This window comes from Carcharodon carcharias, chromosome 3 (genome assembly GCF_017639515.1).
Source record: "Carcharodon carcharias isolate sCarCar2 chromosome 3, sCarCar2.pri, whole genome shotgun sequence".
In the NCBI taxonomy this organism is placed as follows: domain Eukaryota; kingdom Metazoa; phylum Chordata; class Chondrichthyes; order Lamniformes; family Lamnidae; genus Carcharodon; species Carcharodon carcharias.
The window spans coordinates 80,851,106-80,865,157 of NC_054469.1; the positions used below are offsets into that span (position 1 = coordinate 80,851,106).

The following is a 14,052-nucleotide window of genomic DNA, read 5'->3' on the forward strand; positions in this document are numbered from 1 at the left end:
AAATAATCTAGCCTGCTGGTTTTCTTAATCAACATCTGACATGTGACCAACAGATTACAACCAAGCCAGCAAAACTGCTGTCTTTTGCAGTGAACAGGCTAAATGGCCCCAACATTTACTGGGTGGGATTTCCAAGTAGTGATGGGAAAGGTGTTCTGGTTGGGAAACCCTGAAGTCCAGGCTTCTTACAGCTTCTGTTTTCCAACAGGATCCTGCTTGGAAGACAGCCTGATTGATAGACTTGGCTCTGTGTCAGGAGGGGCACGCACACCACTCAACAGTTGCATGCATCAGACAGAAACATAGCTTGCTTGTTAAACAGCGCAATGCTGAATGGGAAGGAAAAAAAACAAAAGTGCTGGAAATACTCAGCAGGTCAGGAGGCAGCATCTGTGGAGGAAGAAACAGAGTTAATGGGTGGAATCATCCCAGATTTGTACTAAGTGCAGTAGTGGTTGTGAAAAAAGACGTTTTACCCACTGGCCACAATGGGGGGTTTTAGCGCTGTATCGTCCCCTTCCCGGCGTGTCCCACCTCATTAATAATGCATTCATGGGGAATGTGCCAGATCACTGGCGGGCAGCCTCCGATTTGCCTGCCATGCTATTACCTCACCACTTCCACATGCTGAGCGCCATATTTAAAATGCAGCCACACACACATTTCTCAATGTCTGCAGCCCAGGACGGCTCCAGTGAAGACATGGACCCAAAATCCAAGAAGAGTGCAGCCCCCAACACCGCCCCACCCTTGGTATCTTTGAGTCATATGTTTTAAAACCCACTGCCCCCCAAATGTAGTGAATAGGGGGCCATGAGATGAGGTGATTCCTGTTGATCTGTCAGTGACGCATCCCTAGGACACCTACTGGACACCATGGAGACCCGTCATAATGTCCTCCACCCCCGCTCTGGCTGCAGGAGGCCCATCAGTCTCACCACTCCAGCATGGGAGGCAGTGGCAGTGGTGGTCAGTGCCAACGCTGCACACAAAAGGTCAGCCGGTGCAGAAAATGGATGAATGATCTCATCTGTGCCACCAGAGTAAAATACCATTTCATTAATCTCAACTTATCCACTCACAAGCCCATCACACATTCACTGGCATCTCACTCACTGCCAGCTCAAGGGACATCACCCCTTATTCTCTCATACAAACCCTCTCATCTCCATCTGGCCTCATCTCCTCTGGAGATAGCCGCCTCATCCCATTCATGGCTCCACTCAGCACACGCGCACACCTGACATCTCTTTTGGCTGAGCATGTGCCTTGCTCACACTCCCTCCTTCTGTCTTTATGCAGGACAGGATTGCGCACAGTTAACAGGAAAGGTCTCAGGGCTGGGGGGTGGAGTGCCGGACATCAAGGTCCTCACTACAAACGAGAGTTGTGCGTCAGAGCTGGACTGTTCCTGCAGCGATGGTGAGGTCGGCGGTGAACATCCATGTGAGAATCCTGCACCACGTCATCCCTCTCTCAAAGCTACTCTGAGTCTACTGTTCTGTGTTCAACATGGCTGCCAATTTCTGTCGTGGGCACATCTGACACATCGCCCTCAGGTAACTTTGACCCCGATCCCAGCGCCGAGAGGACCTCGGATGAGGACCCTGAGGGCAGCACCATTGAAGACCCGTTACTGTGCTCACCCACACTCTCTACCAGTGCAGAGGCACACACCTCGGTGGGACCTAGATATCGAGCAGGCTCGGATTCACAATCTGGTCGTCATCTCACAGACATGTGTCTGCAGCAGGAAGAGGCAGCTTCAGTTGAGATTCCCAACATTTGGAGGACTGCTGGGAAAGAGGCATCTGTGAGGTCCAAATCAGATGAACAAGCCTCAGGATTTGACCTTCCAACTCATCGTGGAGAGTCAGCAGAAGGCAGGGGCACATCATGCAGAGCTGTTGGAAATCCTCAACAGAATGGCATGCGAGTTGGAGGAGTGCATCCACCTGCTCTCTGATGAAGTGGTGCTCACATGTGCGCATATGGAGGTTTCCATGGGAAGGATGGTGGGCGCCATGGAAACCCTGGTCCAGCAGAATGCGGAGATGTGTGCAGACCCGCACTCCATCGCGGGAGCAACGGGTGAGTTCCTGCAGTGGCAGCACGAGAAGGAAATGGGGCACCTCGATGTTCCTCCAGATGCTCCTTCCCCTCAATGAGTCAGGCTGGGGCCCTCGGGCACCCAAAGGCAGGAGGAACGGCAGCTGGACACCCCTGCGTCACCCACTAAGGAATCTCAGAGGCTGTCTGCTCCTTCCGAGTCCCCTTTCTCTGTGATCCCCTCAACTTTGTCCTCTGTCACCGCAGAGGGAGCAGCTGGGCAACAGGAGGACAGCCAAAGCAAGTCGGGGCCCTCAAGGCCTCAGCTCCCCAGAGGACGCACGCCGAAGTCATCAGGGGCAACAGGACCAACCATTGCACAGGCTATCTCCATCCCTGCTGTGGATGTCAAGGCAGCATGTAGAAGAAGTGGTAGGTTTAGAAAATTTAAGAAATTCTGATCACAAGTGGTTGCATGGGTCAACACATCTTGTCACTTTATAACCTGAAAATATATTCACTTTCACTGAATAATGTGTAATGTTGTCTTTCAGCTTCATTGAAAGGTTTAGGGAGTCCTCGCCCTGCAACCCTCCCACCTCCCCTCACCCACTAGCAGTTTAGCTGCACACAGCTGGACTACAAGTATTCTGGAGAGAAAAGTGTGTGCGTGTGGCAGGGCCTTTTGGAGCCTCGTGTGAGCTTGCAAACGGAGCCTTCATCCATTACACACGTCTCACTGCCCCAAGATTTTCAATGCTGCCTGTTGGGGTTCTCTTTCAGTAGTCCATCTGAGCTGACCTGCATCTCTGCCCATCCACTGATTGCACTCCCATTCAGCACCTAAGCCCATCCAACACTAATCTCTGCTCACCACCGATATGACAAACATGCTTGTGGTGAAGTTCTTGATTAGCTGCCCCATCCTTTCCCCTCCCCCAGCTACCTAAGTACCTTTCCCCCATCACTGTGGACCCCCCTGGCAGCACCTTCCACCTCCCCACCATCACCTACCAACCCGAACCCTTGTTATTCCAGGATGTCCAGGTGAACGTGCATGTTCCCTAACTCCTGGAGAACTCCACCCCCATCCATAATGACTTCTTCCTTCCCAGGCCCAGGGTCCATGTCTGCCTCTGTGTCCCCACCAACTACCCATGCTGCCCATTCTACCGTTACCGACGTACCCTCAACCTACCGGGTCCCTCTGCCCCTCTCACACTCATCATTCCCTCCTACCCTTGGTTCGCCTATCCTCAGTTTGCTCCCCAGGAGGCAGTCATTGACTCCACAGCCCCATCCCTTGCATGTTTACCCCCCTTACTCCCTCCTCCACCCTAACTTCCTGCCTTATACCTTCCTCCCCACTTGCAGCGTTCTCCTGTTACACCTTCCTCCCCCCGGACACCTTTGAAGCCCCCCACACCCCCCTCCATGCCACTACCTCACCTCCCCGACACCTTCGTCCGGCTCCTCCCAACCTCCCCCAGTACACCTTCATCTCCCATTTCACAGCTAGACCTTCCTCTCCCCCCCTCACAAATCATCCATAGCAGCCCATGGCCAAGACTGTGATATTCTGAAGCAGGCCCGAAGCATCAACGGAGACCTCTCACCTTCCGAGAGCTGCTTTGCGGGGAGCCATGTACATGAGGATCCACCTAGTGTGCAATGCACCTGTTCCTCCAGGGTTCAGTAGCTGTAGGGCTTCAGCATCTTCTCCTCAGACATCCGTGACCTGAGCAAGGCTCTAAAGGTAAGTCCCAATTTCTGCACGTTGCACTTGTCCAGACGTGTGCTGGGCTGGTGTGTTTCCCCACCGGCATAATGGTAAATTGGGCATGGGGGGTTAATCCAGTCGGGCCTTACTTTGCATTCCATTTCTGGGACGTAAGTTGGGTTCACCCCTCCAGTGGGGTTCTCGTTCCGCCATGGTGGACACCATCGGACAATCCCGCTGCGATTTCACGCCGGCGTGAAACCGATTTCTGCCCCTCACGTCGAACTCTCCACCCCCCCCACCACCACGCCCGCCATGACGTCCGCTGCCAACGGGACTGGACGACTCCGCCCAATGTTTCAGGTCAACGACTTTTCTTCAGATCTGAATGGAAAGGAATTCAGCAGCTGCCTCCATGATATGTCTTCAACAATCTCAAATGGAAGACTTTCATCAATGGTTCTGCTCCATGGAAGGGTAGCAAGTGGTGAATGGGGCACAGTGTAGGATGACATACACTCATTCTACCCTGGGATTTTACTCGATTTTAAAATTCTCATCCTTGTTTCCAAATCCCTCCACGGACTCATTCCTCCCTATCTTTGTAATTTTCTCCAACCCTCTGAAAAATCTGTGCTCCTCTAATTCTGGGTCTTGTGGATCCCCAATTTTAATTGCAGAAAAGGCCACAGTCAAGGATCAGGTAACTTTCCTGTTGCAAAGTAAAGACTGGGTTTGGAAGAGGTGGGGGTGGGTACAACACTGTTTAGAAGGTTGATGGGTGATCACAAGGGTTCAGAGGCAGCTTGAGGGCGGAGATTGAGGGTCGGTGATTGCAAGGGTTGGGGGGGTGGGGGGGAGAACAGATTCGTTTGGGGAAAGCGTTCCTGTCTTCCTAGCCTACAAGCCACGTGGAAAAAAACAATTATGTCTTCCATGCAGCATTCCTCATTCCCTTTGTCTGTCAGGTTTTTCTGAGGTCTGGGAAACCTGGTCAGCCAGGGTTAAATGTGGAAGTCTGATGAAAGATGAAGCACTCAGCCTTAACAAAATACTGAAATTGCCCACCCACCATGGGAGCATGTTGGTTGTCTGCTCCCCATCCTGACTCCATTAAAATCCAAAAATGGGCAGCTTTGAGACAGGGTGAGTTTATGTTTGAGATTTTTGAAACTTTAATATCCCACTGGATCTATGTTGATTAATTTTGGGAGTTAAAACTCCCTTCAATATTTCAAATATTTTATATCAAACTCCCATTAGACTCAAAGCCCTAACTCATGTGGTGCTTGTCAATTAGTTTTAATCCATTCTTAATGCTTTCTTGTTTAATAATATGTTCCCCTAATTCCCTGGCTCTGATAATTACTTGGGTAGGTATTTTGAGTTTGTGGATAAGAGTTCCAAGCAGATTCTCTGCCTAGAAGCCAGTCTGACTAAAAGGCTTGGCTCCTCTCTGTCTCAATTTCTGGTGATAGACTGTTCACCAATATCCATTACAAGCCTACCGACTCCCACAGCTACCTCGACTACAGCTCTTTTATACCCCGCTTCCTGTAAGGACTCCATCCCATTCTCTCAGTTCCTTCGCCTCCATCGCATCTGTTCTGATGATGCTACCTTCAAAAACAGTTCCTCTGACATGTCCTCCTTCTTCCTTAACCGAGGTTTTCCACCCACGGTTGTTGACAGGGCCCTCAACCGTGTCCAGCCCATCTCCCACGCATCCGCCCTCACGCCTTCTTCTCCCTCCCAGAAACATGATAGGGTCCCCCTTGTCCTCACTTATCACCCCACCAGCCTCCGCATTCAAAGGATCATCCTCCGCCATTTCCGTCAACTCCAGCCACCACCAAACACATCTTCCCTTCACCTCCCCCCCGGCGGCATTTCGTAGGGATCGTTCCCTCCTGGTCCACCCTCCATCGCCCCTACTCCTCAACCCCCACCTACGGCACCACCCCATGCAAATGCGAAATATGCAACACCTGCCCCTTCACTCCCTCTCTCCTCACCGTCCAAGGGGCCAAACACTCCTTTCAAGTGAAGCAGCATTTCACTTGCATTTCCCCCAACTTAGTCTACTGCATTCGTTGCTACCAATGAGGTTTCTTATACCTTCGGTCTGTCCACAAGCATGACCCAGACCTCCCTGTCGCTTGCCATTTTAACACTCCACCCTGCTCTCTTGCCCACATGTCTGTCCTTGTTTACTGCATTGTTCCAGTGAAGCTCAACGCAAACTGGAGGAACAGCACCTCATCTTCCGACTAGGCACTTTACAGCCTTCCGGACTGAATATTGAATTCAACAACTTTAGATCTTGAACTCCCTCCTCCATCCCCACCCTCTTTCCATTTCTTCCCCCTCCCTTTTGTTTTTTCCAATAATTTATATAGATTTTTCTTTTCCCACCTATTTCCATTATTTTTAAATGTATTCCACCCATGGTTTATTTCACCCCATCCGCACTAGAGCTACCTTGCTTGTCCTGCTCGCCACTCTTAATTAGCACATTATTTTAGATAATCTCACCACCTTCAACACCTCCTTGTTCTTTTGTTTGTGACATCTTTTGGTTATGTCCTCCTATCACTGCATGCTTGCGCCAAACCACCACGCAACCCACCCCCCCCTGCCCTTTAAACCAGCTTATATTTCACCCCTTTCCTATTTCTACTTAGTTCAGTTGAAGGGTCATGAGGACTCGAAACATCAACTTTGATCTTCTCTGCCAATGCTGCCAGACCTGCTGAGTTTTGCCAGGTGTTTCTGTTTTAGGCTTGGCTTCCTGTCTGGTGTGGAATACTCTGGAGGAGATTGCAGCCTAGGAGCACGCAACTGAGTTAATGGGAGTGAATGTGGTGGGGGTGCAGATCTTGGGGGGAATGGTCTGATTATGCTGTGGGAGGCAATATGCTTGAATTTTGGTGTTAAAATTACCTTGCACATGCCTTTACTTTACTTATCAGGGCATATTGACTCTCATGTAATAAAAGCAAACTACATGCCAATGTTGGAAATTAGAAATAAAAATTGACTCTGACTTTGTCTTTTTTTAACCATTAAGGGATGATCTTACAGAAGTGCAATCCTGGTGTGGAGTCTCATTTACCAGAATTTGAATCCCCATCATTTTCCATCCACTAAAATGAATGAACAAGAAGTAATGGGGTACATATGATCTCCAGCAGATGTGGTTCTGCCTCTGCTGCCACAGATAAGGGAGGTCCACATTAAGTGTGTAGTCCAGTAGCTTTTACTGGGCAGGCTGATGTCAGGCAAGGGGGAGATATTTAACTGAGTTTCTAAGTTTAACCTTGATATTATGAAAGGCAAAACGTCATATTTCCTCATTTCTATGGGCCACACACTAACTGCAATCATCTTCTCTCACAGGTCTATCAATCTTGCTCTGAAGTAGAAGCTAGGAAAAGTACAATCAATTTTGTGACTTTTTTTCTAATTTTTATATCCTGTTTCAACCTGACTCTTCCCTAGATTGGTACCGGTGAAATCAGGAGTTCATAGTACGAAGGGGAATGCTTGTATAAAGCACCATATCCTGTGCCGTGGTGCAAAGCTGTTCAAATGTATCCATATTTATATCTATGTTTTGAAAATATTTACTACCCTCAATGGGCTGGATTATACAGTTGCCCTGCTGGTGTGTTTGTAGGGCAATTAATGGCCACTTAAGTGCCTCATCCCACCCCCACCGATATTTTACCCACAGATAAGGGAGGTCCACATTAAGTGGGTAGTCCAGTAGCTTTTACTGGGCAGGCTGATGTCAGGCAAGGGGGAGATATTTAACTGAGTTTCTAAGTTTAACCTTGATTAACCAGATTTCCTGGGTTTGGGGAACCCATCCCCTGGCCGCATCAGAGGTGCCCCCCTCCCCCACCCTGCCACCGCCAAAGGTCATGCCCTACCCCCTTTAATTCTTCCCCACTGGTCTCTCAAACCCAGGCCCCCACCCCTCTTGCTGGGGCCAGCCAGCCAGGGCCCACCGACACACCGGGCTTAACTTCAGCCTGGTCTCCATAACCACCTCTTCTTTGAATCTGCCTATAGTCCCGACCATGGCCATCTCTTAAAGCTGGTGCTGCTGGGACTACAGGGCTGCCAGCCAATTGGATCGGCTACAGCTCTTAAGGTGCAGCTTCCTTCCCAGGTGGAGGTGGAAGTCTCTCCCTGAACCAGTTAACGACCTGCCAAGCATTAAATGGCTGCGGAGCCACCGTTTTTTTCGTGGGCAGGCTCTTGCCAACTTTATAGTCTGGGGTTGGGGCAGGGTCAGTGCGGGGAACATGGTGTCCTCCAAAATCTTGCCCAATGTCACATTTTGTGTAAAAGTAGAAAAAACTGAAAGCAAAAATATATAGAAAGATATTTTGATCTTCTAATTCCCTGGAGACGTCACAGAGATGACAAGGAGGTCCTAGCAGCTGCTAATCTAGTGCAACTTCTAGCCATAATCAGCTGATAATTGAGTTCACAACCAATCTAGAAAAGCAACTTTCTGAGTAGAATCTTAAAAGGATATCCCAGTCCACCAGCTAAACATTACAACTGTGCTTCATGCTATCCACAACTTATGCCAACAGTTACTACTTCCTCATGTATTACAATGAGATTCATGTTTTCTTAAGGCATTTTCTTCTTCCAGGTCATCTCCATTTGAAAAAGTGAGTGTGAATTTTCTCCAGGCCACTTTCAATGAGTAAGCTGTTACTAATTAATACAGAAAAAGGGTGTGTGGAATTTCATATTTTTTCCCTCTCCACAGAACGGCATTTAGCTTTCATTCAGTCTGATCATACAGGGAATTATCATGAGCATAAAGTCACATCCTAATAATTTTGTCACTTGAGCTCGAGTCCTTTACCATACTGTTACTCTTATTGTCCTGTTTGTATTTCATCAATCAATCTAAAATGCAATGCAGGTAGGACAAGAACTTTCAGATACATGAAATTTGCCATTAGCCTGTGTCTTAATCATTTTAAGACATGGGGGGAACTACTGAGAACGGTGTAATAAGATACTGTAAATCTCTATCATCAAGGCCAGAAATTCCCGCCCAGTTGGGGGTGTTGTGCGGGGGCGGCTGAGGGCCGGCGCAAATCCGATCAACACCCCCAATCGGGTCCCTGCCGCCATTTAAGGCCAATTAAGGCCCGCCCATTGTGACGCGCGTCCGGAAGCACTGAGCGCTCCCTGTGCAGGAGGGGGCAGATTCCCTGAGAGGTTCCCTGCGCGATAAAGCGCAGAGATCTCCCTAAGGCACAGAGGTGTCTCAGGGAGATTTGTTTCAGTGTTAAACTTTTAAATAAAGGATTTTTAAACTTTTGAAACATATCCTCTCATGTGACAGTGAATCATGAGCTGGGACATGTTAATGAAATTTTGGAAAAAAATTTACTGATTTTTTTTAAACACTTCATGAAACCTTATCCCGCCCGTGGATGAGGTTCCATGTAATATGCGAAGGCCGCCTGGGCTCTTCGCCTGTCCTCCAACCTTAAGGCTGGGCGGGCAGCTCATTTGAATGCTTCAATTACTTTTTAACAGGCCTTTGACAGTTTGGTGGGCACGCAGCCGAGTTGGCGCGCCTGCTGAACTGAAAATCTAAATGGTGTGCGGTGATGTCGGGATGCCCGCCAGACGTCACTGCGTGTCATTTTACCCACTAGCAACTGGGCCCCGCCTCTGGTTGCCGATGAAAATGCTGCCCCAAGTTAAATACATTTTGCAACTACTGTAGAAACGACTTAAGAAATCAAGGCCGTGATATAAGAATCTTTAGAGATTTCCACACCTCTCCCTTTCCAATGAGCACTGTGGAATATTGTCTACTTTTAGCAGGTGGCACCATTAGGCTCTTGGTCCACCAAGTCTCAAATTTAAAATTCACAACTGTATGCTCATATAACTTTATGCTGCTACCAACCCTTTCATTGTAATCTCCTACAGCCCACCGTTAACTCTGTGTCCCTTCAATTCTGATCTCTTGTGCATCCCCAACTTTCTTCCCCCGCCATTCGCCGTCTAGGCCCTAAGGTCTGGAATTTCTTCCCTGCAGCTCTCTGCCTTAAAGCCTATTTCTATGTCTAATTTTTCTGGTTATGTGCTTGTGATGAATGCATGTTAATAATTCTAAACTGATGTAAATAATTCAATTGTGACTAATGTAGTTAATTTAATGTGAGGTGTAGAAATTAAAGGAACTCACTGGAATTCACAATGGTAATTCAAGAAAATCTGTGGAAACAGTACAGTCCATAATTCAACTCAATTCCATTTTACTGAAGTGGCTTTAGAATTTGCACTTACCTGCTCTTTGACACTGCATTATTTTTTCACACACTCCATCACCATTTTCTAGCAGAGTTTTGGTTGTTTGGATCATCTAGGAGAGAGGAAGAGAAAAGAAACAAAGAATATTTATATATTGCTATTTTTATTCACCATACAACAACTTCAGGGCCGATTTTAAATGACTCTTGCCCAGCAGACACAGAAATCTCCCTTCCCTATGGCAACTGGCTCACCAAGATCAATGGTTATAGCCCTAGGAGTCTGCCTTAACATATAGTTGACCCCAACTGTGGGCTGGAGCCATGGTGTAGTCAGCTAATTAGCAAGGAAGGTGGGAAGGTAATGGTTTAGTGGTATTGTCTCTTGATTAGTAATCCATGGTAATGTTCTGGGAACCAGAGTTCCAATCCCACCACAGCAGATGGTGGAACGTGAGTTCAATAAAAATCTGGAATCAATTAAACCATTGTCAATTGTTGCAAAAACCCACCTGGTTCACTAGAGTCCTTTAGGGAGGGAAACCTGCCAACCTGGTCTGGCCTACATGTGATTCCAGACTGATAGCAATGTGGTTGACTCTTAAATGCCCCCTGAACAAGGATAATTCAATAAATGCTGGCCTAGCCAGCAACACCCACATCAAATGAATAAAGTAAAACAACAAGAATTTACTCACTTTTACATTCCAAAAATAATACATTCACAGAGTTTTTGTTAACATTGGGGAATTGTTGGAGTGGTATTTACAATCATGAAGAACCACAAACCAAGGCTTACCAGTTTTATAAATTTTAGCTGATATCCTGCCCAAGCCTAGTCTAATATCATGGTAATAAAGTTATCTCAACTGGCCCAAGAGCTAGGGAGGGGAAAAATAAGACACGGTTCCTGGTTAATTGACTGTCATTACCTCCTGCCAGAAAAGTGCGCATGTGGACTCCCATACTCAAATAGCTGACCAACATTCACTGTCTGTCTTATATTTGAAAAGTAGTGAGGTAACCAGCAAGCACTTGTTGAACTATATCCTAACAATGAGGCAGCACCTTCCAGGGAGTGACTGGGGGGAAATATTAGAGTAGAGTAGCATTCTTTCATTCACATTCACCCACAAGACAGTCAATTCTGTTCCACTGGGCATCTCGCTTAATTGTCAATCATTTGACAGCAATTGGACATCGTGGCCATGGTGGATTGGGATCCTTTCCCTCTGTCTACTCTAGCCACTTATATATTAGAAATAATTTCATATATTACACTCTAATCTATTAATTCACAGTTGTGTTTCGCGTAAAAAAATTGAATTATCCAGTGGTTCATATTACGTATTTTACTGAAACACTCAAAACACTACAGGAGCACTGAAATAAAGCAAAAAACATCAAAGCAATGATTCCAAATGTATGTTGCTTAAGCTTGAACACTGTTAAAGCTGCACAATGTAAAATTTAGTTGTTTTATAAAATACTCTGACTGTGTTTTGCTTCCTGTCGCCAGCACATTCACCCACAAGACTGTCAATTCTGTTCCATTGGGATGGAATTGTCAATCGTTTGACAGCAATTGGACATCATGTCCATGATGGACTGGGTTCCTTTCCCTCCTTCTACTCTAACGTTGCTAACTCTGGTTTGGTGTATTCCTGGAACATTGAACACGTGACATTTGATTAATGGCATTTGATGTGACATTTCCCCTCTGTTTGGAATGTCATTTGCATTTACATCTGATGAGTGTCTAAGGATCACCAAATCACCAAATCTTAAATAAAATGTTTGACTTTTTTATAGCAAGATGAATAAAGTAATTTATAAATCAATGGAAGAACACAAAATAAACATTTAAGGGTGCGTAGTGTTTAAATAAAAAACTACTTCTGTGTTGTTTTTACAATATTGACCACAAAGAGAAACACCTGGAGCTGGATTTTTGCTACTGAGATAGGTGGCTCGAGTCAGGAGATTTCCTTGATATAAAGGGCCTTGTCAGATGCAATTTTCACTCTGGAAAGGCGGGGTGGGATCGAGTCAGGCCTGCCAATGCTGGAAGCAGATCAGAGGTGCCAAGGGAGCAAGTGAATGCTCTGTCATATCTCTGGGGTTTGTTTTAAAAGCTGTTAGGCCCTCTAGCCCTCGCCCTTCATGCCCCAACCCATTCCCTATGCCCCCTCCATGCCAACAAATGCCCCCCTTATACCAACTTATATCCCCATGCCACCTCAAACTCCCCTTTCCACCTCTATGGCCACTCACCAGTATCCACTGTGGGCAGACCTCAGGAGCCATGTGGATACAAAAAAAAAATTAAACTTCTAACAAACTATTAGAGCTCTCATTCATACACACTTGATATAAAATAAACTCTTATTCATGAAACCCATGCAAAGATTTTAAATGCCCTCAAATGATAGATCTTATAAAAACCAAAAGAATCCTATTCAGTAACCATATCAAAGACAGCTAATATCATCTTAAAACCGTCAATCAAAATGTGAACTCAACCTCCCTGCTGTAATACGCCCTTTTGGAGTTTTAGCAATTCAGTCAAGCATTCAAAATGGGCTCAGCTGTAATATTAGCCCATGGAAAATGTCAACAATGAACACTATTGAAACTGTAGGAAGATGACTAATGGAATTTTTGAAGTTACAGCAGATGGCTTGTCAATCAAAGCAGCTCAGCAGCCATTTTAAAAATCTAACTGACAGCTAAATCCTGTTTTTCAAGTTTTAAGAGTTGGAAATTTAATTAACTTCAGATCATGACACTTAAATGGATCTTATCTGCCCTTCAAGAGCATTTATATTTTCCCCTTAAATTTGTGGACTCCCATACTGTGGGTTCAGGTCCTTGGAACAGCAAAAGTGGAGTCTATTTGAACAGAGCATTAATTTCAAATGGCCTTGGTGAGTTTAGGTTTGCCACCTGTGTTCCACTCCCTTCCAGCTAAAATGGGGCCCTTTGGAACTGGGGACAGGACTTCTGTATCCTGGTCCTGCTCATCATTTTTGAAGACTTCAGAGTCAACTCAACTCTGCAAAAATCTGGTCCCTAGTAAACAAAACTTCTAACTGAAGTTTTTGTACAATTTTTGTGACTTTTCACAGCACACAGCAAGAAATAAAAATAATAACTAAAACCAAAACCAAACATAACTCAATTTACTGATTCCATCATCCTATTGTTAAAGCCCAGCTTCAGGGAGGTGCGGCTCAGTCCTCAAGGAGACGCACCAATGCTGCCTGACTTCTGGAAAATAATGCATTATATCACACACCATAAGCCGAAAGAGCTCTCCCACCCTTCCCCAGTTTCCGTTGCTCTTTACCTTTCCCACTTTGTTGCTCTCTACCTCCTTCCCCAGTTTGTGTTCCTCTCTCTTCCAGCAGTCTTTCCTAGCTTGTCTACTCTCTCTACCTTCCTCCCCAGTTTGTTACTCTCCCTCCCATTACCAGTTCATGTTTTCCTCTCCCTTTTTCCCTCCTCAGTTTATGCTGCCTCTTCTCTCTTCCTCGGTGGCTCTCTCAGGATTTATGGGGCTGAATTTTATGGCCCTCCTGAGGGTGGGATGACAGGTGGGCGGGGGCATAAAATTGGGCACCATGGTAACAGCGCCATGCCCATCGTCTACCTGCCCATGTGGATATTTTAGCTGCAGGGGGGAAGCATTGGGTGGCTTTCTCACCCATTGGCCAATTAAGCCCCTTAAGTGGCCACTTACAGGCCTCCTCCTGCCCCTGGTGGGATTTACATGTGGTGAGGGTCCCAAACCAAGTCTCCAGGCTGCCCAGTAAAAGCTGGCAGCGTGGTGGCCAGGCTTTGGGGGGGGAGGGGGTGCTCCTGTTTGGGCACCCTGTGCCCATCGAAGGCCCCCACTCCTGCATTCCCCTTCCCTTCCTCCCCTGCCCTGTTCACCCTGGTGCTCTGGCCCCCACACCCCTTACCTGAGCCTACCAGTCT

The 14,052-nt window shown here is 46.8% G+C and overlaps 1 protein-coding gene across 4 annotated transcripts in view; it reads right to left on the reverse strand.

Annotated features, from left to right (window-relative positions):
- Positions 1 to 14,052, reverse strand: part of LOC121276031 (inactive phospholipase C-like protein 2) — a 340,842-nt gene that overhangs the window by 39,502 nt on the left and 287,288 nt on the right. For all 4 annotated transcript variants that reach the window (XM_041183974.1, XM_041183975.1, XM_041183973.1 and 1 more), the window contains one exon: positions 10,109 to 10,184. In XM_041183974.1, the coding sequence (XP_041039908.1) occupies positions 10,109 to 10,184 (76 nt within the window). The remainder of the gene's footprint in view (positions 1 to 10,108; positions 10,185 to 14,052) is intronic.